This window comes from Callorhinus ursinus, unplaced genomic scaffold (assembly GCF_003265705.2).
Source record: "Callorhinus ursinus isolate GAN/ISIS: 27379988/994484 unplaced genomic scaffold, GSC_fseal_2.0 scaffold9, whole genome shotgun sequence".
Classification (NCBI taxonomy): domain Eukaryota; kingdom Metazoa; phylum Chordata; class Mammalia; order Carnivora; family Otariidae; genus Callorhinus; species Callorhinus ursinus.
Window position 1 is genome coordinate 49,490,945 of NW_027397071.1, and position 25,197 is coordinate 49,516,141.

The 25,197-nt window shown below is 40.5% G+C and overlaps 1 protein-coding gene across 1 annotated transcript in view; it reads right to left on the reverse strand.

Annotated features, from left to right (window-relative positions):
* LOC112824047 (inactive tyrosine-protein kinase transmembrane receptor ROR1) overlaps window positions 1–25,197 on the reverse strand; it is a 499,173-nt gene that overhangs the window by 265,175 nt on the left and 208,801 nt on the right. The window contains exon 2 of the mRNA XM_073896619.1: window positions 2,820–2,891. Within this exon, the coding sequence (XP_073752720.1) occupies window positions 2,820–2,891 (72 nt within the window). The remainder of the gene's footprint in view (window positions 1–2,819; window positions 2,892–25,197) is intronic.

A 25,197-nucleotide genomic window follows, 5' to 3' on the forward strand; every position in this document is an offset into this window, starting at 1 on the left:
AATCAATTCCAGACCAAGTTTTTACATTCTCTTCTTGGTTTGTAGCTTGTGTACGATATGAGAAGAACACCAACCCCCAAGCCCCACATAACACAGGTTGGGGCCTGTATTTCCCCTGGGTGACCCCAACAGCCCAGGGTGGTTCACAGACTTCCACACCACACCCCAGTAGAACTGTCCTTCTTTCATGCTCGGTCTAGTCATTCCTCACTGACAGCCTAAGCAGCAAGTTTGTTTCCTATGACCTGTTCTCATCCCCATGAGATACTGAAATTCTAGCCCCCGAGAACCATACACATTTCCCGTATTTTTATAAAACCCTTTATTTAATTCCTTCTTGCTGATCATTGCTCTATCATGGAGCTTGTTCTTCTGGTACCTGGAGATTTCTCCTTTTTTGGGTGCCAGCCTGTCAGTGAATTTTTTTTCATTGTATCCTTCCACCAGCATCTCTGTGTAATTAGGGGGGAATGTCCCTTGACAGCCCAATTGACCAAAATGACCAGAAGGGTTTGATTATACATTTAGGTATCAGTCTTTCCCACCTGGCTCTGTGTTCAGGGAGGACGGAGACCTTTGTCTAATTCATCTTTCAATACTAATTTTTCAGACCATGCCCAGACCAGAGTAGGAAGCAAAAAAGATTTAATCAATGAATGACTTAATTAATTCACTGAGTTAATCAATGAATTAATCAGCTTTCTTTCTCATTCTAAATGGGAATGAAAGGCCGTATACTAATTTTCTTCTAGAGAAATATGACACCAAGAGTCTCTGGAAAGCCATCCACGTCCTCTGGAAGGCCACGCTGAACAAACAAAGTTTGGGGCCAGTCTTAGTCCAGCTTTTGAGCAAGTAGGTTCACAGCTATTGACACTACTTTCCTGAAGGGCACCCCCTGCTAATTACAGTGCTGGTCTGGTAGAAATTCAACGTCTGGCAGCCTCAGCTCTTGACTGGGGGTTCTGCTGCCTTTTTAGCATGTAACTGATGTCCTCTTATAGCCATAACTGGAACCTGATCAGCAATATGCAGTGTACAATGATATCATTTTTGCTGTTGGTGCCATAAGGAGCTTGCCAATTATGTTCACATTCTTGAAAACACCTAGCAAAGTGCTTGTCACAGAGTGGGCACTGAGTGGACATTTAGTGTGCTTGATGTCTTCTTTCACATCAAAAAAAATTCCTAAATATTTGTTGAAAATCTACTGCCTCCTGGGCATTGTGCCTGGTGCTGGACATGGAGAGGAATAACATAAAATTCATCCTAAATTAGAAAAAGAATGTCCAAAATAATGTTGACAAGAGAAAATTATTCTAAACTTCCTTTTATTTAAGGTGAAAGGATATCTCACGTCATCCCACCACCCTAAAATGCCTAATAAAGTATAAGCCTCAACATAACCTTGCCTATTACTGTTTTAGAAGGTTCTTTCTCTCCAGGGAGAAAACACAACTCTCAGTGAACACATGCACTGACAAAGAGAGCTGATTATAAAAGGCATCTGACATAAAGGACAATGATTTCTGAGCTTATATCACTACAATCCCAGAATCTAGAATCACACCTGAACTAAAGCAGAAACTCAGTAACTTTGTTGAATGTATTTGCACGTATATATACAGATGTGCCCATCCACGTATATGGCCTGAGATAAGTTGTGACTCATTATTCCACACATATTTATTGAGGATTTCCTATGAACAAGAGTCTGTTCTAGATTTTGTGATGGAGACAAAGACAAAGAACAAGAACGAAGTAGAAATCCTACTTACAAGGAACTTTCAGGCTTCAAAATGAGATAGACAGGTATATAAATCACCATGATATAACACAGAAAATGCTAAGAGAAGAAGAGGGGAAAGGGCTATGGAAGTTCCAAAGAAGGAAAGGCCCCTTCCTGCTGAGGGATTAGATAAGACTGTGGCTAATATAGAATTTGTTCTTGGTCTTGAAGGATAAGTAATTTGTGCAAGCAGAAGGGAGAGAATGGTTACTGGCAAGGAAAAAAGGGGTGATTCAGGTGGAAAGAATAGCTTAGGCAAAAGCAGGGAGGAAGAAAAGCACAGGGTATATACGAAGAAATAGAAATTTCGCCGGAGATGCATAAAGGGACATAATGGGGAGTAGAGGGAAACAAGCCTGGAAGGGTTGGATGAGCCAGCCTGCAGGGGCTTTGAATGCGTCCCAATTGACCATTCCAGGACACAGGATCTCTGTGGAGTAGCTGGTGCTTAGCATATGGCGGAGCTTAATTAATACTACAACAACTCCGTAGCAGGAACCTGTTCCCCACATGCACACAGGAAGCCGCCATCTGTACGCACAGGCAATTACAAACATTCCAAATACTCTGCTCTGAACCCTGCAAGCACATCAAATACTCACTGTAAAAGGTCACCCAGCAAACAGCTCTGATCAATCCTGGCTCAGGCAGAATCAAATCCCCTAAATAAGATCCACTAGATGCAATGTCAGGAAGGTCAGAAACAACCCTATTTCACATCTTGAAGCATTTTTACCATATGGAACATTTTAGAGGAAGAAGGAAAAGGAAAGGGGGGGGAGAAACCTCTCCAGAAATAATAGAATTCCAAGTAATTAAACGTTAAATAATCACAAAGTAAGCAAGGGATTTATTTTGCCCCTCCCCGACCCCCCGCCAAGGATCTAAGAAGCAGCTGATTTCAAAGAAGGCCGTGCCAGGATTAAAAATGGAGTCTCACGCCTCCTCCCCCCCACCTCCTCCCCCCCCCCTCCCCCCCCCCCCCCCCACCCCCCCCCCACCACCTCCCCTACGCATCACCATTGTGTACCTTTGTCGAGTTCACTTGAAATGTTCCACGATGAGGTAGGCACTAACTCAGCAGTGACTGACAGCTCTGTTTCTGGAAAGAAAAAGAAGGGAGGGGAGAAAGACAAGGGTGATATTAAATATATAAGTAACTTATGGGCTGTTAGAAGCATTACAGATTTCCAAAGGCCCTGCCTTCTGAGAGAGACCAGGGCAATCCCAGAGCTTTTAAGCTGGAATGGGGCTCTGCTCACCCAGCAGAGGTGCCTGCCTTACAGAGGCTATCCAGATGAACAATCTGTAGACCAGCTTGCAAGGCTGTTTTCTTTAAAACGTGGGCTTGAAAATTAAAATACAAATATTTCATGAACAAAAAAACCAAGTCTGCAGAAATGACCAAACATTATCAAACATAAACTTTTCTTTTTCTTATTAGAAGACCACTCCTAGACTAATATATTCAATAGTCTTTCCATGGAAAATGAGAGCCACATTGCTCTTGCTGATTTTATTTGTTGTATTCGTGAATTGATAGGATTTCTATTAATAGAGAAATCTATGTCTCTACATTGAAACTTATAGTCAAGACAAATGAAAGCTAAGTATTTGAACACAAGAGTCAACTGAGGTAACTAAACTTAAAAGGCAATTTTCAAAACCACCATAAATTTGGGGCCGCCTGGGTGAATCAGTCGGTTAAGCATCTGCCTTCTGCTCAGATCATGATTCCAGGATCCTGGGATGGAGCCCCACATTGGGTTCCCTGCTCAATGGGGAGTCTGCTTCTTTTTCTCCCTCTGCCCCTCGCCCTGCTCATGCTCTCTCTCTCTCTTAAATAAATAAAATCTTAAAAAAAACCCACCATAAATTAAAGCAAATACACAAATCAACAATCTAAAGGGCACAATACACTATGAAGATTTAAAAACTCTTCAGTAATAGATTGTAATACACAAATGATGTTTTTGTGTTGTTTTTGAAATTTTAAGCCACGACACCATCTACTAGCACATTTTAATAGGGTTTCACTAATCTCCCCTTAGGCCATATCTACACACACACACACACACACACACACACACACACACACACACACACATAGAACTTTAGTTCTGAGCAGGATCTCAGAGAACTCAGAGCCTCTGACATTAGATATAGGGCACCAAGGGGCACCTGAGTGGCTCAGACTTTGGCTCAGGTCATGACCTCAGGGTCCTGGGATCCAGCCCCATGTTGGGCTCAGCACTTAGCGGGGAGTCTGCTTATCCCTCTCCCTCTGCCCCTTGCCCAGCTCGTGTTCTCTCTGTCTCTCTCAAAATAAATAAATAAAATCTTAAAAAAAAAAGATATATGGCACCCATGCTGTCAATTCTCCTTCCTTCAATCTGGTACAGACATCATTATCAATTATGGCCCTTTTTGCCCTATTAAATCTGGGATCTGCCTTAGAGCCTTTTCAAAACAGTACTCTAGGTAGCCACTAAAAATGGTCCTGAAATGCAAAGTGAACTTTTTAGTGAGCGGAAGAATTGGGATTTAAATCCAGGTCTGTCTAATTGCCCACACAGCTCTAGTAGTTCATGCTATTTGGTACTCAAGTCTGTGAAACCTGATTTCTTTTTCATCTTACCTCTCTGGCTTCCCCTTTTTACCTAGATAAGCAGACTTTCTACCACTTCCTTATTTACTGATGGGGCTTGGCTGCCACTTGGCCACAGATGCCACACACCATAGTCAGTGAGCTTTGCCAAGAACAGGATGTTTACCCACTGAGACCTTGCAAAGGCCCACTTCTAGTTTGTCTACTGGGTCTCTGATCAACCTGTCACACACAGCAGAGACAAAAGGGTTGTTCGGTTTGTGCAGACCTTCTAGGTTTTCCTCTTTCCCTGTCCAAGAGCAGCTGGGAAAGAAAGAAAAACCACACACACCCTACCCAACCCAAATGGCCCCAGTCCCCTCCTATGTCCTGAGCTAAAAACAGCACAGATTCTTTTAAGGGGACCTGAAGCCAGATGGTAGGGCAGGAAGCTGAAAGCACATTAGATTCCAAAATATGAAATGAAAAAGAAAAAAGTATCCCAAGTAGGAAAAATGCTTAACCCAAAACCACAGTAGAAGGCAGTGCTTCTGCCTGGTATGAACCACTTGTCCTAGGAATGAGTATTTCGTGCAGGTGACTTCATGAGGAAGATCTAATTGTCTACACTCGGGGGCCCTCCATGAATGACTCCAACCACAGCTCCACTCTCACCCCAATCCTGTTGCCACCCACTTCGGCTCTTTGAATAATGGCCCCTTGTTTGCAGTATTATGGACAGCTGTGGTTCACCATATAAAAGGGCTCATCAAGCACTCCAATACCCGGACTTCAGGGAGCTTGGGAATGGAAACATGGCAGCCAAGGAAGCATTTTCAGCAAGGAAGCAAAAGGTGGGGAAGTGGTGGGATTAAGATCGACCTTGACAGTATTTATATTCAACATTTTCATAGCTTCATCTTACTGCTGCTCACAGTTAAACTGCCAGAAACACAGGTTTCATTTTACAGTATTAATTTTATAGAAAGTTAGCTCTATGTCACTTGGTTTTTCTAACCTGAGTTTGAATTGCTGATTGAATATAATTTGGGACCGATGACAAATGAATAGATTCTTGGCACTGCTAACAGTAAAACTGTTCCCCATGTGTCCCTGGACACTAATTGCTACTCCGCTCTTGGACTGTGGCAAAGATCATTTCAATTCACAAGCTTAAGTGATTGTGATGATTCTGAGGAATTTTGTTCGCAGCCTCAAGATCTATTCCTTTAGATAACTACATGTTCAGCTTTTCAGATAAAATGATAATAAAAACATAAAATATCTTAAAATATGAATAATCTCCCTGAAAAATATTATCTTCCACATTTTTTAAAAGAAAGGCTGATTATTTTCTGTGAAAAGTTAAGTAATGGTAATTCCCCGTCACAAAAAATGATGTTAATAAGCTTCCCCTCCCCCAAAAGGAAGGTTGACCTTTACATGAGAAAAATTCAGTACTTCTCAACTTGCGCTCCATGGAGTCCAAGGTCAGTAGCAACTTTAGAGAGAGACACAACCACCAGCCTTGACCACGTAGGATCTCCACTGATGGATTCAGCTTCTTTCCTACGTCCTCATCATGGCAAACGGATGAGATATTTCCAAGTACATTTAATACCTGACTAGCAACATCTCTTTGTGTAAAATCATTGTGGTAAGAGCAAACTGGTATGTGCCGATTAGGAGATAGTAGAATATTTAATGGAAACACACACCTCGATTAAAATACTAATTTTATGATCATGAGCAAGTTACTTAACAACTTTTGACTTCTATTTTCTCATCTGTAAAATGGAGACAATAAAAGACACCTCCCAGCACTGTGGCAAGGATTACATTAGATTACGGTCCAAAGGGGTCCTGCATACTGTCCAGGACAGTGTGGACACTTGAGATCTTCTGTGCCTTCCTCTCTGTCTAGTAAGGCAGATAATAACCACCCTCTAGGCAGACATACTCCTGTTAGCTGCTATGTCACTGTCTAGGTTTGAAATAACACATTCTCTCTCTTTTAGGAAAGACTCTGTATTTCTCATGCCTTACTAATCTAAGCCAATCTTTTCATTTTTGTGAGGTTTTCCCGAATTGGTCACCAGTTCTCTTAAGAACATAAGTGCTTTTATGTACTTTTATCTAACTTAGGCAAATCAAGTGTGTTTTAGAAAACTCCAGCCCTTATCTTCCCTGACCTCTGCAGGAGGGCAAACCATTCTTCTCCCGATTTGATCAATAGGAGCTATTATCTTTGCAGTTTCACTGATGATTGACTTCTTGGCACTGATTCTGCAAACCATAAGGTTTTGGTATTTAAGCCTGAACAGTGGGAGTGTTATTTGGAGGAAAGGAAAAAAAAAAATAAGCCTTGAATCCTCCTCATTGATAAAAGCCTGTGCTCTCTGAAAGGATTACTGGTTCATCTCAGCGGTTGGCAGGTAGAGACCCAACGTTCACAGGATGTAGAAGCTCTTTCAAGAAGCACCCAGCCATGCCACATCCTGTATCCTGATGCAGGGATACGTGAGGTTACACAGACACAAACCAGCATATCAGGAGACTAGTGGCCAGCCCAGTTGTCACAAGGGCCAAGTATGAAGGAATAAATGGCTACCCCAGTGCCCTTCTTGACCGGAGCCACTGAGTCCCAGAATGTTGTATCCGGGTGTGCCCTAGAGATACTCTGTTTTTTGCACTCACCGGATTTTGTGGGGGTATCTTTATAGAGGAACATTAGAGGCTTTAGGGGGAGAGACGAGAGGAGGACAAGGCTCTAGACCCTCCTTCAACAGGAACAATCTTCCATGTCTCTGTTTTACCTACCAGATATTGTGGAAAAGGATCTGATGCTTTAAACAAAAACAAAACACGCATCGGGCTCCCTGCGGAGCAGGGAGCCTGCTTCTCCCTCTCCCACTCCCCCTGCTTGTGTTCCCTCTCTCGCTGTCTCTCTCTCTGTCAAATAAATAAATAAAATCTTAAAAAAATAAAATAAAATAAAAAACAAAAACAAAACAGCAACAACAACAACTTAAGCCTCTAATATGGTACAGTCTCATTTTACAGATGAAGAAAGTGAGGCCCACAGCAGTCAAGTGACTTGGCAAAAATCACAGAAGTTCTACATAGAGCCAGGCCTTAGAAATGGCTTAGAAAGAAAGGCATTGCTGCCTTCTCTCTGTGCTCCATTGTCTTCTGTCTGTGCCCCTAAGATGTGATATGTATCCTTAGAAGTTGAGTGCAGAGAGACACACAGGGCATTTTCAAACCGCCAGAGTCAGTCACACTTTCTTCTCTGTCATGGTCACTGGGGACCAGGGGAGGGTGGGAAGGAGGTAGGCATGCTGATGGCTTCAAGTTCTCTGCTATGCAGTGTTATTCTAGATATTATGTGGTGATGGCTCTCAGCCATGGTTCCTTCCTGTCTCCAGTGCTTCAGTGGAGGAGAAGCCCCTAGCCATAAGTGACCTTTACCCACAAATTACCTTCACCAAGAGTACCTGTTTGGGAAAGTAACAGTCAGGCAGGGTACATTCCCTAACAGTGCAAGGGGGTCAGTCAGCCAGGGCATTGCCCCAGCTCTGGGTTCACAATCACCCCGCATTTGGGATCCTGAATGAGGGGCCCCTCCACTCTGGGAATTTAACTTACTGAGGAGAGAGGGAAGTTAGAGCCTTTCTCACCCCATGTGAGATAGTCAGGACTGGAGAATTACTAGGCTCACTGTCCGCTACGACCTTATAATCCTCAGTGACCTCAAATTCGGATTTCTGATTAATCTTTAAGTGAAGTTATCAGTACAGTCACAGAGAGGAGAGAGGGCACAATCCTGCCGCCTTAACCCCCCTGCTCCACTCCCGACCACACTACCTACACTGCACTATGAAATCATATTTTTTTTAAAGCCTGTAATGACTCTGTAAATAGCATAATTACTATGCAGGTGGCCAAGCCATTAATTTGTTGAAGAAAAAATTTAAATATACCAAAATTTGTGGTATTATTCATATTTTTACAGAGGGAATTGTAAAAAAAAAAAAAAGTTGTCCAGGTTTTCTTAATATGTGAGGGGCTCAGAGATCTTGTCAACAAGTCCATAGTCAGGTACCATGGCTATCTCTGTTCTAAGATTGAAGAACCTGAGGCAGACATATTAAGGCACTTGTCTACTCAGCTTGTTGGGAGAGGGGTGGGAATTCTGATCAATCTGGGCAGGGCAGTCTGACAGCAGAACCAGAGTGTCTCCAACTGTGTCAAAATCAGGGGGCAGGGGGATGCTGAAAGGTGTATCCACTTCTCTCTCGCTTAGGCCCCCTTCAGCCCCAGAAGATCCCTGTGAATTCTAAGCTCTGTAGAATATAGTTTGAGAACCGGTACCTGAGACCACACACCTCCTCCCTATCAATGCCTGGTTTCCTAATTCTAAAATCCAAAAAGGATAGTGAGGGACACAAAGGGAGGGGAGGAAATGCTTCTTGAATCACCCTTAAATGCCTTGTTTTTCTTTGGACATACTATTTCCTTCTTTAAATCTGCTAAATTAATATTATAGATCACATGCACTTCTTGTATTTAAAGGAATTATGCTACACAAAGCACCATAATAACACACGTCCTTTAAAGTCAATAAAAATAATCTTCAGAACTACCTTACTTAAAAACTATCAGACTTGGGCTCTCTTCCATGGAACTCTAGAGAGTCACTCACTCACTCACTCACTCATTCGTTCATTCAACATACATGTGTATTAGCACTTTCTATGTATAAGAACTGGGATGAAAAAGCTTGTCCTGGTCCCTGATATTTTCAAGAACTCTCAGTCCACTGGGAGAGTACAGAAACACAATTATAAACAGCATGTTACGGTAACAATAGAAACTGACAGAAATAGCCTCCCTGTCCCATGAGTCATTCCTTTCACTTCACCCCAACCAGACTAAAAACACCAAGAGTACTGAAAAAATATCACAAAACAATATACAATGCATAGCTGAGATTGAAAGGAAAGAAATTCTCAGGTGCCAAAAAGGAAGAGAACAGTAAGTAGAAGCTGATGTGGAAGGTGCCTTATAAATATAGACCCTCTGGGTTGGAGGCTCAGTTTCAATGCTCACTTGAAAACCAAAGATGTGGCCAGAGAGAGATCTGAGTTCTTGCTTAAAGCCTTTACTAGAGACTGGGAGAACATCCCCATCTGGGGGAAGGAGCTGAAAAACATTTCCTCCAACGGCCCAGAGAAGCTGCTAGATCCTTATAGTCTAGGAATCAGGAAGGGCTGGAAGGCATATCTCTTTAAGAAATCAAAAGGGTGTGTAAAGACCGGAGTAGTCCAATGTATACTTCACCCAGTTTCTCTCCATGATTACAGATTACATAATCATGGTACAGCATCAAAATGAGGAATTTGACATTGTTACTGAGCATATGTCAAGTTCTATGTCATTTTATCATGTGTAGATTCATATAACCACCTCTGTAATCAAGATCTTTATCTTGTCATCACCACCAAGATCTCCCTCATGTTACCCCTTTATTGTCACACCCATCACCCTCTTCCCAACCATTCCTAACACTTGACACTCCCTAATCTGTTCTCCATCTCTATAATTTTGTTGTTTTAAGAATGATATATAAATAGACCCCTACAATGCCCTTGGGACCCAGCCAATTTGCCGCACGTATCAATGGTTTATTCTTTCTCATTGCTGAATAGTATTCCATAGTATGGATGTACCACACTTTGTTTAACCACTGACCTTGGACGTTTGGTTGTTTCCATTTTCTGGCTATGAAAAATAAAACTGTTATAAATCCACTCACAGCCTTTTGTGCTAAATTCTCTATTTCAGTAAAAAGGAAGCTGAATCTAGAAGGAAGGAGTTGTATGCGAGAAGCAATAATAAGCAAATAAACTAGAAAATGTGTTGAAAATGTTAAATAAGCCTTGATTCTAAAAATAAATATGTGATTCGAAGTACAACAGCCGCAAACAGAAGGTTCCAAGGCAGCAATGAGGAAGAGTACATCCTCCAGTTTGGGGGAGGGGGAACGCAAAAGATCAGGGAGTGGCAAAGACTCTCCCACTCTCAGAGGAGGTCCAGGTATTAGAAATAGCACTGCAGCAAATAACTCAGTAATGGTTCACACTCAATTACATAGTATCACACTTTTTCCAACAAGGAAACAAATAGTAATTTCAAAATCCACAGGCTTCTAGTTGTTTCTGGTTTTGTTTTTTTTTTTTCTTAAAGACAAAAAAGCAATATCCCAGCTAATTACTGAGCAGGCAGGATCTTCTTAGGGACAACGCAAAGTCCTAAGAGAAATTTCAAAATGGCTCAAACCTTGATCTTCCCCCAAGAAGAAGCTGAAATGAATGGATCCCCACAGTTATCACTCCCTCACTAGACTCAAAGGATGCTTCCTGGAACAAAAGAATTAGTTTATTCCGGCTTCAGAACAAGCTGGCAAAGACAGAGTAAAGAAAAGGTGGAAGCTGAAAAATGCTTAGCTCAGAAATTGGTCCTATCTCTCTAACTAGGTTTCGTTTCCTTTTTTCATTTTTTTTTTAAGATTTTATTCATTTATTTGACAGAGAGAGACACAGCGAGAGAGGGAACACAAGCAGGGAGAGTGGGAGAGGGAGAAGCAGGCTTCCTGCTGAGCAGGGAGCCCGATGCAGGGCTCGATCCCAGGACCCGAGCAGAAGGCAGACGCTTAACCAACTGAGCCACCCAGGCGCCCCTCATTTCCTTTTCTTTCAGGTGCTGCAGACACCTCAGATTCCCAATGACACCAACAAACTTCGTTCATTTCTTCTGGTTTCCGCTTCACTGCTCTTCCTTATAGGCTTTTCTGCTTAAAAGTGCCTCCTGGCAATTTTTCCTTCTTTCCTGCGGTATCATCTGTCTTTGTCTTCTGGGGTTCGCCATTTAATCCTCCCCTTTGTATGGCCCACCCACACTTTCATCTTCTATAATCAATTTTGTCATAAGAATCTATTACCCTGTAATGGTCTCTGGTCAATCCAAAGACATCTGTCACTCAGAAGAAACAAGAGACCCAGGAAAGATGCTTTCTTCACTGCAATTCCATGACTCCTGACTCTTGCAAAACAAATGAAGTCTTGGTTAGGTACCATACACAATGGGAACAAAGTTAAGTTGTGCTGGGTGATCCCTAAAGCCACAGTGTATTAGCAGTTTGGAAAACTAGAAAGCCACAAAGCGTTCTTTAAAAACTCCTTACTTTCACCTGGAGTTTGATGTGACTATATTTGTTTGCTCATTGAATCACCCATTTATTCATTCAATAAATATTTATTGAGCACCTACTCTGTTTCAAACTAGCTAAGTGGTAGCTAGGTGGTAAGGATGTAATGAGCAAAATTAAGACTGTTTCTTACTTCATGGTGCTCACTGTGAAGTAGGAACACAGAGAAGTAAACAAAGAATAAAAATATGGCATGATAAATTTTGTGTATGTGTGGTGGAGGGGGTAGGGGGTAAATGGAATGAGCAGTCTTGAAGGATCCCACTTGGGGATCACCAAAAACCTTGGTGATAAACCTTACATGGTTTATGGAGAGCCAGATGTTTAGATGGACACAAGGAACCTGGATAATCTAATTCCCTCCTTTGAATAAAACTGGGTTTCTTTTCTGCAAAAAGTGAGTAAGGAGCTAAGAACTCTACACTGGGTGTGTCCCACCTGCTATAATCACATAACTTCCCCTGCCTACAGAAACTGACTACTTAAAGAAGCCTTCTAGGGGCGCCTGGGTGGCTCAGTCGGTTAAGTGTCTGCCTTCGGCTCAGGTTGTCATCCCAGGGTCCTGGGATCGAGCCCCACATCGGCCTCCCTGCTCAGCAGGGAGCCTGCTTCTCCCTCTCCCACTCCCTCTGCTTGTGTTCCTTCTTTTGCTGTGTCTCTCTCTGTCAAATAAATAAATAAAATCTTTTAAAAAAATAAAAATAAAAAAATAAAGAAGCCTTCTAGTAGAAGCAGAGAATGCTTCTCCCAAGTTTAGTGATTTATACACTTCCTAAATTGATTCTTCAACTGGGACTGTGTCCTCTGTGCTTTTATCTTCTTAGCAATGTAAATATCTGCTGGGAATGGAGGGTTAGTCTAACCTGTCTAAGAGGTTCCAAATTTTCAGTTCCTTTTAGCTTTCTAATTTACACTTGGTCCTGGAAAGAGAAAATAACTGTCCACTTAACATGCTACTAGGCACAGGTTAAATGACTTCCACTCCAGCCAGGCCAATGAGGAAATAGAATACATAAAACAGAAGGTTTGATGCACAAATTTCATCTCCTTGAAATAGTGTAATGCTGACATCAATAAAATCTTTCTCATGTTTGAACCTCTAAATAGGATACTTCTCTGTTTAAATCAGAGCAACACAACCACGCAATTCAACAGGAAAACAAAATAAATCTGCTCATTCAGTGATATTCATTTTTTTTTGTTGAAAAGACAAAAAATAGCTGGAATTACTCTGATTTTCTATTTTATAATTTGCACTTAATTCTATGGGTCCATGTGTCTTTTGGCCATCAGTGAGTAAGTGGTCTTCCTTTCATTCTGATTAGATAAACTTCTTGAGGGCAAGGATTATGGTCTTATGCTTCCTTTGTACCCTACCTGGTTTCTACATGATCCTGAACAGGCTAGATGGGAAGCAGCATAGCAGAGGGATGAAAGGTGTTATACTGACTGAGAGTCAGACATGTTCAACTCCCAGCTCTGTCACATACTAGCTTATAACCTTGGGCAAATTACTTCACACCTTTAAACCTCAGGTCCTCATTCATAAAATGGGCATAAGGGTGATGACCTCGCAGGACTGTGATGAGGATTACTTAGGAAAATATCTGGAGATGAGTTCAATGCCCAGCAAAAGGTAAAGTAGCAGTTATCACTATTCAGGAAAATTTTTTTTACTTACCATAGATATAGCTTAAAGGCCATTTAATGCACTGATTCCCAAACCTGGCTGGGGAGCACATTAAACAAATCCAGATTCCAGGACCCCCTATCCCTAAACTATCAAATCTCCTTAAGTGAGTCTTACATAACCACCCTAGCACTAGTCTTCTATAAACCACCAGTTTAGGGAAACTCAAATAATCAAATAATGATATGCCTGCAAAAAAAAGAAAAACACAGAAAGGTTTAACTGAACTGATAAAATTTAATATAATTTAAGAATCGAGGCAAAAGGAAATTGGCAGACTAAAACTTATCTCATATTTGCTGTAAAATTCCAAGTGGTCAGCAACCTCAATACTGAGACAGCTCAATGAATATTAACCAAGAACAAAACTGGTACCTCTTGAATGACTTGCAAAGCCAAGTATTTATATTTAACTTGAAGGCTCTCTTAATTGGTTGACCAATGATTCAGTCAATTAGACTTTTAGGAGAAAAATTATCATCCTGTAAAGAATGAAGCAGTATTGTCTCATAGGATCTCAATGGCTGGGAATTCTGTTTGCGCAACTCTCTCCCAAATGGGCAAATTGGGCACTCTCTAAACATATGCAGTCATCCTATCCTAGACATAGGAGGAGAAAGAAACAAAACCCTTTTCACCTTTGATTCTCAGCCACTTATAGCATTTACAAAGAGAAGTCCACTTTGGATGCAGTTGAAAAAGCTATTAAGATTCCAAGCACCTTACAGTAACACAAATACCTTGTATTTAGGTAGCACTCTTCCTTTTAAGAAAGTCTATACACAGAACAGACATCAGCTCATGACTCCACATGTGAAGGATCAAGGCCCGAGATAATCATACCCTTATTGGAGCTGAAGAAACCCAGACTCAGCCAGAGAACTTGCCCAAGGTCCCCTGGCATGTCATCTTCTGATAGGAAGGTAGCCGCGGTCTTCCCTCACCCAGCCCTGGCTCCACGCAGGCTCTCCATTACACTGCTGGTGAAGACGCTTCCCCAGTTTTAAGGTTTGTTTTTTCTCTAATTCCCTCCCACACTGTTAATTCAATCATTTCAAAGTTCCAAAGAGTGAGGAGTAAAATTTTTAAAAAGAACACTTTCAAAAAAAAAATCTATTCAAAGTGTAATTTCTACCTTCTGGTTGGCCCTGGAAACCAAGTATTTAAGTTAATGGGATTGAGGGACTCTTGGGTTGGTGGAAATTATTTTAATCAGAGAGGTAAATTTAAGAGGATTACTATTATCCTACAAGATAGTAAGATGGGCTTGCTCCAGCCGTATTAGCCTGGGCATGTAGGATCTAGATGGCTGGCAATTTTCAAATACTTAATTTGTCTCAAATTGCTCCAGTTTAAAATGCTTTTACCCATCTGGACTGGGTTTCCTGTACCATGTCATTGTTGATAGCCTACGGAGATCAATAATTAAAATTAAATAGACAGAAACATTATGCAGAGCCTAAGTTGGGACCAGAATCCCTTCCCAGAGCCTCAGTTCAATCTCTCCCTCTTCTGAGGTCCCATAGTGTTTTATCTATTCCTCCCTTAAGACACTTTACAGTTTGCAAGGTAACCTACAATTGCTTTAGCGTGCTTCTCTGTTAAAATTGTATGTTTCCTGTGGCTAGAGATGAAGTCTTACTTAGCTCTACATTATGCACAGCATCAATTTGCACACATAGTAGGCACTAACAAATGTTCTCTGAATGTACAGGTGACATAACAATGGCACTCTCCATGTATTATTACATTTATCAGTATAAGGTAGAATGGGAGGATGCAAAATGGCCACAGGTCATTCCTCCCTGTTATCCACACCCTTTTGTAGCTCTTCCCATGAAGAGATGGAGTCTACCTCCCCAACCCGAATCTGGGCTTGCCTTTGTGACTTGCTTTAGCTAACAGAATGTGCCGGGATCTTGGTCTAGTCCAGATCAAAGAACCACATAGCCAACACACTGTCTCATGAGATAAATGCTTGTCATAAAGTTTTGGGGTGATTTTATAGGACTGTGTGTGGGTAACAGATACTCATTTAAAGATAAGAACACCAAGGCTCAGTGAAGTTAGGAACCAGCCTAAAGCCAAAGAGGGAAAAAGCCAGGATTTGGATCCAGTCTTTCTGATTCCAAAGCCCACAGTCTTTCCACTAAATAAATTGACCAAATTTCAAATATTCCTGTGCATTCAGAAATAAGAGACAAATGGGGGAGGAGCCTCCTTTCATTGCTGTGAAGTACAAGTGAGAACTGCCTGTGGGAGGGAGCCACCCTCCTCTGACAGGGTTGTGTGTCGGTGGCTCATCCGATCAGATTTAAGAGATGCAAAAGTATGGGACCTCTTTCAAACAATGCTCTGGAAAGAATGATAGTCTCACATCCACCAACCCAGAGCTCAACTAACAGCCACTGCTATTCAAAGTTGGCGATTTGGTCCTCCTCTTGTGCAACACACTTTTTATTCATTTCTCTTATCAGAAACAAAAATAATTTTGCACATAATTACTTTTATGACTATTCTCTTCCACCATCAACCTGCCAAGGCTGTTTTGGTTTTCAAACCTGATGAAAACAGTTTGAGTCGGTTCCCAAGGATTGATATCTGCCTCTGAAATGTAGTTCTACTTGCAGCCTTTAAGCAGCCTTGGTATTTGTGGATGTAGGCCCCAGGGAACTTCTCACAGCAGTGCAAGACCCTGCTTTGGGTTTGCCAAAGATCCCCTCTGAGGTGAAAAGGATGGCTTTTTCTCCTCCCTGAGCTGTCCAACAGCAGCATTTCGGGAGGCCTTTCTAGTCAACTGCAATGAACAGGAACGACCGATGCTACCGTGCACATGATAGATGGGGTGGCCTGTTCGCTCATGTGTGTCACCTACTGAGATGGGCTACTTGATCTCTGGCTGATAAGAGAATGTTCTTAATGGCTGCTTTGCCCCGTGTGGAATGTGGTCATCCATTTCCAGTCAGGGATGACCAAGGTATTTGGGGGACTCTGTTGCGGCCGGTGGAAGCATTTGGGAGTGAGAAGCAGTCTGATGGGGCCCGTCATGCTGCCTCTCCCCCGAGTTCAGAGTCAAGGTCCCATGCTGTGACATCATCCACTAGAAGGCCTTCCTCACCAGCTCTGCTGCCCTCACTTACCCTGACCTGCTGCCTCAAGGTCCCCACTCAGCAAGCATATCCTCAGCACCTGGGAAAAATTTGTGCCGCAATCTTGGAGTGAAAAAGGCTTTTCAAATTTTGACACGAAATTTAAAAGCCGTGAAAAGAAAGATGATAAATTTGTTTGCATTAAAACTATTCTACAAGGCAAAAAGCAAAAGTAAAATAAAAAAAAATGAGAAACTGGGAAGACAAAATTACCACAACTCGAAAGGCAAAGGGCTAGCTGCCATAATATAGGAAGCAAAAGTCTATAAATAAGCAAGAAAAAAAAAATCTAAGAATGTAAGAGGTAAGTGGAAATAGACAATTTTACAGATAAGGAAATGTATGTGGTTTTTTAAACGCATGAAAACATACTAAACTCACTGACAATATAAAAAAACATAAATTAAAATGTCAATGAGATGTCGTTTCCTCCCAATCAGATTAGAAATTTTATTTATTTATTATTTATTATTTTTTTAAAAGATTTTATTTATTTATTCATGAGAGACAGAGAGAGAGAGGCAGAGGGAGAAGCAGGGAGCCTGACGCAGGACTCGATCCCAGGACTCCAGGATCATGACCTTAGCCGAAGGCAGACACTTAACCATCTGAGCCACCCAGGCGCCCCAGATTAGAAATTTTAAAAGAGCTTGGTAACTCACTATATTGAGAGGGACTTGGAGCAACAGGTACCCTTGGTACAAGTTGGCAATTGATGAAATTTTAAAAGGAAATGCCCTGTGAAAATCAATTCTACTTCTAGGAAAGTATCTTACAGATGTCCTCTGACATGTATGAGATGATATTTATATAATATTTTCACTGTAGTATTGTTTATAACAGAAAAAGTTTGGAAATAACCTACTTGTCCAGCAACAGGAGACTGGTTAAATAAATTACAGCCTATCCAAAATTTACAGTGGAAAACGATGCAACTGTTAAAAAGAATGAAGAAGCTCTGTATGTACTGATTTAGAAAAAAAAAAATCACCAGAATATAACCTTAATTTATTAAAAAAAAGAAAAGCAAAATACCGACCATAAACAGAGAAAAATACCACTTATATAAAAAGAAAAAAAATGCTTGTGTGTCCTTGTATTTGTGGGTATACATTATAACATATATAATATGTAGGTGCGTTCATAGGCTGTGTATATATACATAATCTTCTATGTACAAATTACGTTCTTACTTAGCTATGTATTTATATAAAATAGCTATAAAAGGGATATACGAAAGTTGGGAAATGTCAACATCTGAGGAGGAGAACTGGGGGCTGCAGCTCAGGGATGAGGAGACTTACTTTTTACTATATTTCCTTCTGTACTTTTAAATTTTTATAGCACATGTAAAATGGGAGTTAAAAAAAAAAAAGAGTACTTGATGATTATTCTTTTACATGATGAGTGTTTCTCTCAAGGTGTGCCCAGCACATTATGGTACCCCAGAGGAAGAATACCATCAGAGTGGATGGGAGAGTAATAGAACTGATCATCAAAAGTTGTCAAGGGATGTTGACTCTTGAGTTGAGTCTTCAGGAACAAGTAGACATCAGTTAGGCAGACAAAAGACTCTTTTGGACCAGGGAGCTGAGCAACTCTGGGGAACTACAAACAGCTCATTATATACTGCTACACATTCAATTTTGCTTCTTTTGAGTACTCATCTTTACATCCTCCAGTGCCAGGCACTTATTAGGTACCTAATATTTGCTGAATCTCATTGACTAGCAGGCAGAAGAGGACATGAGTCAGCAGTGCAGGAACTGGTTTGCAGGGATGAGAATGAGCAGGAGGAAGAGGCAGTGGGGGAGGAGGACTTCAGCAAATACAACACTAATGGGACAACCATATTAGTCACATTTCCTATATCAATGATAGCTTGCAAAACACATTTACACATATTTTTACAAACATTTATTGAAGGGTCATTATCCCCATTTTTAATGAGACAAAACTAAGGATTAGAGAATGACATACCAGAAGTCATTGCTAAAAAGGGACCAATTAAGACTTGAGCCCATGGTCCTGTCCCCTACTCTACAGCGATCTCTATTTAAAACATCATTAATGAAATCCTTTTACTGGGATGTGTGCATATATTCCATTTCTTTAGACACAAATACCCTGAGCAGAAATCCACATGACATAATTAACCAATACAGGGATGTTTGCTCCATTCTCTGGGCATTTTAGGTATCACCTAATACTTATATTTTAAATTCTGACATCTACAAGGGTTGTGTTGTTTTGTTTTGTTTTCTTTTTAAGTTCACAAAACAAAACAAAAAATACACCAAAAGAAATTCTCCCCAAAAGTTACAATGTTAAAATATAAGGTCAGGGAATTTTGATCACAATGGACAGATGTCACATTCTTCTTTCCTATTGTCATATCATGTTCTCCACACTGAAATGTGAAATGTGAGAAGTAGAGTTAGTCAAGCAAGGAAGCTGATATAGAGGAGAGTAGGGTCATCACATTTCATGACAATGATGTTGGTGATGGTAGACTGGATTCCCTAATGTGCTTAGAGGTTAACAGCTACTGATAATCCCCTCTTAGGGTGTTCCAATCTGTGTAGAAACTCTTAGGTCTTCCTTTTTTTACCCTAAAGAAACTCAAAAGCATTAATTCCTGATTTCTGTAAACTTCCCCAGGTGGCAGATCTCGATGTATATAAGAGCAACTAAATCACAGTGTAACAAAAGTGAAATCTGTTGCACAGATAAACCAACCAGAGCCCAACTTAGACATGGGAGACAATGGTGACCACAGGCTGTCTCTCCCTGCCATTCATTCACTGGTGATTGGCTGGTTTTCTACACCACCAGATGCAGAATGCCTGTGTTGGGTGCTCATCACGAGGCATGCATGGCATCATTCCAAATGTATATATGGCAAACAGGCAAACTAAGAAGTGACCACATTGCCTTGACCTTGTAAGATAAGACCTCATTTAATTGTATGTCAGCAATTTGGCAACCCCAAAATATTTGAAAAATGGCTGTGAATTATAGATAAATATTTTTCAATGTTCTGAGTGGGTAAAGTAGAAGTCACAGAACCCATGCCATAAAGCTCATGTATATCAACAGTAAGTGAATCTACTAGTCCTTTCCTAAAGATAGGGTTTTTAGCTTACACATAGTTTTAACATGCCTTTCAACGATAATAGTGCCTTATGCTAGGAGGATTCTGGGTATTCTATTAAAATGCCAAGAAAGTGAGTTATTCCCCCTTCCCTGTCACTTTTTTTGTTTTTAAAGACAGTAAGAGAATCTGGCTTTTACTTTTTTTTTAATGTAAACATATGACATGATACGTGAGGAACTAGGTTTTCAAACACACAGTTGAGTTGCTGGAAAAGAGTGCCATTCAAATATTTTATCCTAGACAAAAAAACAACTTCCCTTCTCTGGAAAAGAGGTTTGGGATTTGGTTTTTCAGGGCAAAAAAGGTTCAGGATGATACAGAAAATTCTTCTTGGATGTTAAAGAGCTCATAAAGAAAAGACACTTAGATGAGTTAGGCATGTAAATCAGAAATATGCAGAATACTTTCAACTGCTCAGGTCCCTTCAAAAACAGCACCACTACTTCCAAGGCACTCCGTTCATCCTCCTAAGGGCAAATTTGGAAACTGGCAATTTAGCTTGGCATTGAAGAGTCAATGAATTACAGGACAGGGTGGGGTGGGGTGAAGCAAACCCTCCCTAGACTTTCATGTCTGATGACCCAAGTTCAAAGTGCTCCTTGGAGTTTCAGCCAAAATACCCTCCCACCCCAACCTTCTCTTCCTGGGCAAGTCTTCAGGTGTTCACTTCAACAATGGAAAAGACCTCTTTCCAGCCAATGCCCTCAAAGGAGCCTGTGACTATGTCAGAATACACAGCTCCATATCCAAGAGTACAACTCACTTTTATTTCAAAAATATAGCCCTTGCATCCTCTGTTTGCTGGTGGGACCATGAGGAAGGTATATGGGAGCAGGGACTACCTTTTCCCTCTTAAGGAGCTGACAGCTAGGAAAGAAAAAACAAATGGAGACGATGTGAAATGATTCAAGACTGATACAAAACTGAAGAAAAAGCAAGCACTATAGACATGAGGCATTCTGAGCAATGAGGAAGAAACGCTGGAAAGAAATGAGGGGCAGTTTAGTCTGCTGAAGTGATTCACCAATATCCACACAATGTGGACATCACTGTTAGGGAGCAAAGGCAAAAGAATGGGAGAGATGATGAAATTCCCAGTCACTCTATTATCTGAGACAAACTGCAGTCCAGAATCAGTTGAGACACATGATAAGAGATCTAGACACCATATCCTCAAGAAACAGTGTAGAAACCCAGAATGTTTGGCCAAAGCAAGAGAAGACTAGTGAATAACTGATGGCTGTTTTCAAATATCAGAGAGGTGGAAGGAAGATAAGATTTATTCTGTGAGGCTGTAAAGAATGGAATCAGGGTGCTTCCATGGTACAGTCAGTTAAGCTTCAGGCTCAGGTCATGATCTCAGGGTGATGAGATGGAACCCCACATGGGGCTCCGTGCTCAGATCCCAGTCTGCTTAAGACTTTCTCCCCCTCTCCCTCTGCCCCTCCCCACCACACCTGGGCTCGTGCGCACAAGCTCTCTCACTCTCTCTCAAATAAATAAATCTTTAAAACAAAAATAAAAACAAAAACGGAATCAGGACAGACGAATTGCAAACAACTGTTCCACAAGTTACAGAAATTACAACAAAACAGGTTTTAATTGAAAATAAAGAAGATAATCTAACAGTCAGAGCAGCTCCAAAATAGAATGGACTGATCAATGACCACAAAAAAACCAAACCAAAACAAAACAAAAAAACCCAAATATTCACTGATAATCTGCTCTCTTCAAACACTAAACTAAGTATTTTTTACAGGAAAGATCTCATTTTATCCTCATGTAATTATATAAGGTTAATCATCATCAGCAGCAGCTCCTTATTTACATTTTACAAAAAAAAAATCAACTGAGGCTCAAAGAGATTAAAGAATTTGTCCAAATTCATACAATCAGTATGAGGCTGAGCCAGGTTTCAAAGTCAAAGTCCACGCTCTTACAATTACATTGTATTGTTTAAAAAAGAGTTTAGAAAAACACAGAAAAGATCAAGTGTTGGTGAGAATATAGAGAAACTGAAACCCTTGTTCATTACTAGTGGAATTATAAAATGGTGCCATCACTGTGGAAAATGATATGGCAGTGCCTCAAAAACTTAAAACATAGAATCACCATATGATCTAGCAATTCTATTTCTGGATATATACCCCAAAGGACTGAAAGCAGGGACTTAAAGATATATTTGCACACATATGTTCATAGCAACATTACAGCCAATAGCGGGAAACAAACCAAGTATCCATTTTCAGAGGAATGGATAAGCAGAATGTGGTCTATACATACAATGCGATAGTATTAAACCTTAAAAAGAAGGGGAATTCTGACACATGCTACAAAGATGAACATTTATGTTAAGTAAAATAAACCAGGTACAAAAGGACAGATATGATATGATTGCAGCTACATGAGGCGCCTAGAGTCGTCAGATTCATAGAGACAGAAAGTCAGGTTATAGTTGGCAGAGGCCGAGAGCAAGGATGGAATGGGGTATTATTGTCTAACAGGTACAGTTTCAGTTTGGAAATACGAAAAAGTTCTGGAGATGGACAATGGTGACGGCTACAAAATAGTATGACTAAACTTAATACCACTGAGCTGTATACATAAAGATGGTTAAAATGGTGACTTTTATATTATGCATTATTTAGCCGCACTATTTTTTTTTAAAGGAGTGAGCTGTCCATGGCTGGAAGTGTTCAAGCAGAGACTAGATGTCCACATGTCAAAGACACTGAGGAAGGGATTATTATTCCAGGAAGGGGCTGGATTAAATAAACTCTGAGATCTCTTCCAATTCTAAAATTCTATGACAAGATAAGCATTTCATCAATTCCAGAAGTAAAAAATTATTTTATTTTTCCATAAAAATACAGACTACCTTTTATCCTGGAGCTTCCTAGCCTGGACCTGGAGACAGCTGGGTCCTGGAGTTGATTTACAATCAGATTCTCTCATTGTTTGTAAAGCATATTACCAGAAAACCATTTCCAGCTCCATTTTAATGAGGACCAATTTGTTATTATCATTTTTTTTTTCCGGAAACCTCTGACTACCATTGTCAGAGAAAAGATACAAGAAAAGAAAACCCAGGTCTTCCAGTTCAAGAATTAATGAAGGTCCTGAAACAATTATGCCTTAAATATACAGAGGTCTTCTTAATGTAAATAGACTGTATTTCATACCAAATCTTCTCAGAACAAGGGATCCATTTCAGCACGACAGAGTGGGCAATGTAGCAGGGCTATAGTCTGTACTCAATTTGCAATTTTACTTCCGTTGACGTTGACTAATGTACAAATAACCTGGGTCTGGGAAACACTAGGTCACAGTGTGAAATATATGCTAATATAGCACAATTAGCTATTTACATAGCTAACTGAAGCCAGAGGTAGTTGCTCTAGCCAAGTGAAGACTGAGGAACATTGATAATGCAAAGAGAATGCTGTTCTCGTTAAAACCTCCAGGAACACTAACCTCAAATTTTCCTCCAGTTGCAACCCAATGATAAATTTAAACTGAATTTCTGCTACTCTCTGAAAGCATGCATGTGTGTTTGCATTACTGATCAGGATATGACATGTTAAATAATCTAAATTAAAAGTCAGAATAACACAAAGATTAATTAACATTCCCAGTCCCCAAAGTTGAGGGGCTAACAGAATAGTGGGGATAAGCCAAGAGCCCACACACCTTAAAAAAAAAAAGAAAAAAAAGGCAAAGTGTTTTATTGGCAGGCAGCATGACAAAGTGGAATAAGCATGGCTAAAAACAACTATTGTTTATTTAGTGTTTATAGGTCAGGCATAAGAATTTCACACTCATTATCTCATTTAATCCTCATGATTTGGGTTAAGAACCAGGACAACATGGGATGTAATTCAGCCATTAATAAATTCCACTGGAATCATTCCACAGCAAAACCATGACTGGTTCATCTATTAGCCCATTCCCAGAGTCAGACAGCCTTTCTTACCTCCTCCAGGTTCTGATTGCTTAGATTTGCAGAACAGCATTCAAGGAGGAAAAAAAGAGCAAAAAAATGCTGTTGATCAATTCTGGATCACTGAGGCTGAAAACCGAGAATTTAAGCTTAAAGGTAAAGTTGAAAATTATGTATAATTTATTAGATGGTACCAGTTTGGTTCTGTGGTGTTGCCCATCTTCCAAGTCATAATTCACTGCCATACAGCCACACTTTTATAAGAATGCCCTCATTAGAAACCTCCACTGGGCATCGATCTATTGCATGTAAGTCCTTGATCATCTTGTCTCCCATTACTCCGGCCATGCTGAAGTACAGCTCACCAGTCCAAACACATTCTGCCTTTTCATTCCTTGACGCTCTTTACTGGGCTGCCCATTTCATCCCTCTGCCCCTCCTCCCCATTCATTCTCCGATATTCAATTTAGAAAAGGAATCATGTTTGTTTTATCCACTACTGCAATTTCAGTGCAAGGAATATAGTTGGCACTGAATCAATGTTTATGGAATGTAAGAATGGGAGAAATACAGAAACACAATACATGAAATAAAAGAGGGAGGTAGAGAGGGAGCAAATTTTTTCCTCTTGTCCTTCATCCAAGAAGACCCCATTCCCTTCTCTGAGCTCTATGGATACTGTAGACTCTGAGCTGTATACACCCCTTCATAGCATTTTCAAGTTTATCTATTTCTATATTTTCTCTTCACCTAGATTCAAAGAATCCCAAGGGTAGGGACTGCATCTCTCTAGACAGCCAAAGCTTAGCTCAGGGCCTGGCAGTAAACAAAAAATAACTGAATGACTCTTTTGAAGGTCTCATAAATCCCACTTAAAGGAAACACTTTAGGTAGTATTAACTTGGAGGTCCCAGTCAACGCTTGGACTGGGTTCCTGTGACTCAAATTTGGCAGACTAGGTAAATAAATATCTGACAAAAATATTGTCCAAGTAAGGACTCTTTCTGTTTTGGTGAACCAACCTAAATTTATGCACTGAAGGTTTACTCCTTAGAAATGCTCAAAAGATCTTCACTTAGAAGCTATTTAAATGTACTTTTCACAAGCTTAGTTATCAGATTTCCCAGTCCAGAGTTGACTAGACACAACAAATTGAGAGCAGGAAAGGAGATGTAGGCAGATAAACTAGAAAGTACTCTAAGGAGAAAGAAAGGAGACCCAGGGACTCAAAAAGCTTAACAGCTTGGGGCAATTAGTACAGACTTCAACAGACCCAGGGTACATACTCTAGGGCAGCACCATCCAATAACTCACAATGATGACCTGCGTTATTTTGAAAAGGTAGCCCTTTTTAGCAAGACAGAGGTGTGTGGGCAATCCATTAAGGAAGATTTCCATTAAGCAGCAAACAATTTGGCATTTAATAGGGAATGCTTCGATTAGTTGGAAAACACACTTAGGTGGAACAGTTAATGAGCTGATGATGCCAGATATAAAATGTGTTCCTACAGAAACCAAGGAGACGTCATCTTGTGTATCTATTTCCAGCTATCCCATACATGGAAAGGGACCAAAAAGAAACATGGTATTAAAAGACACATTAAGCCAGGATCCT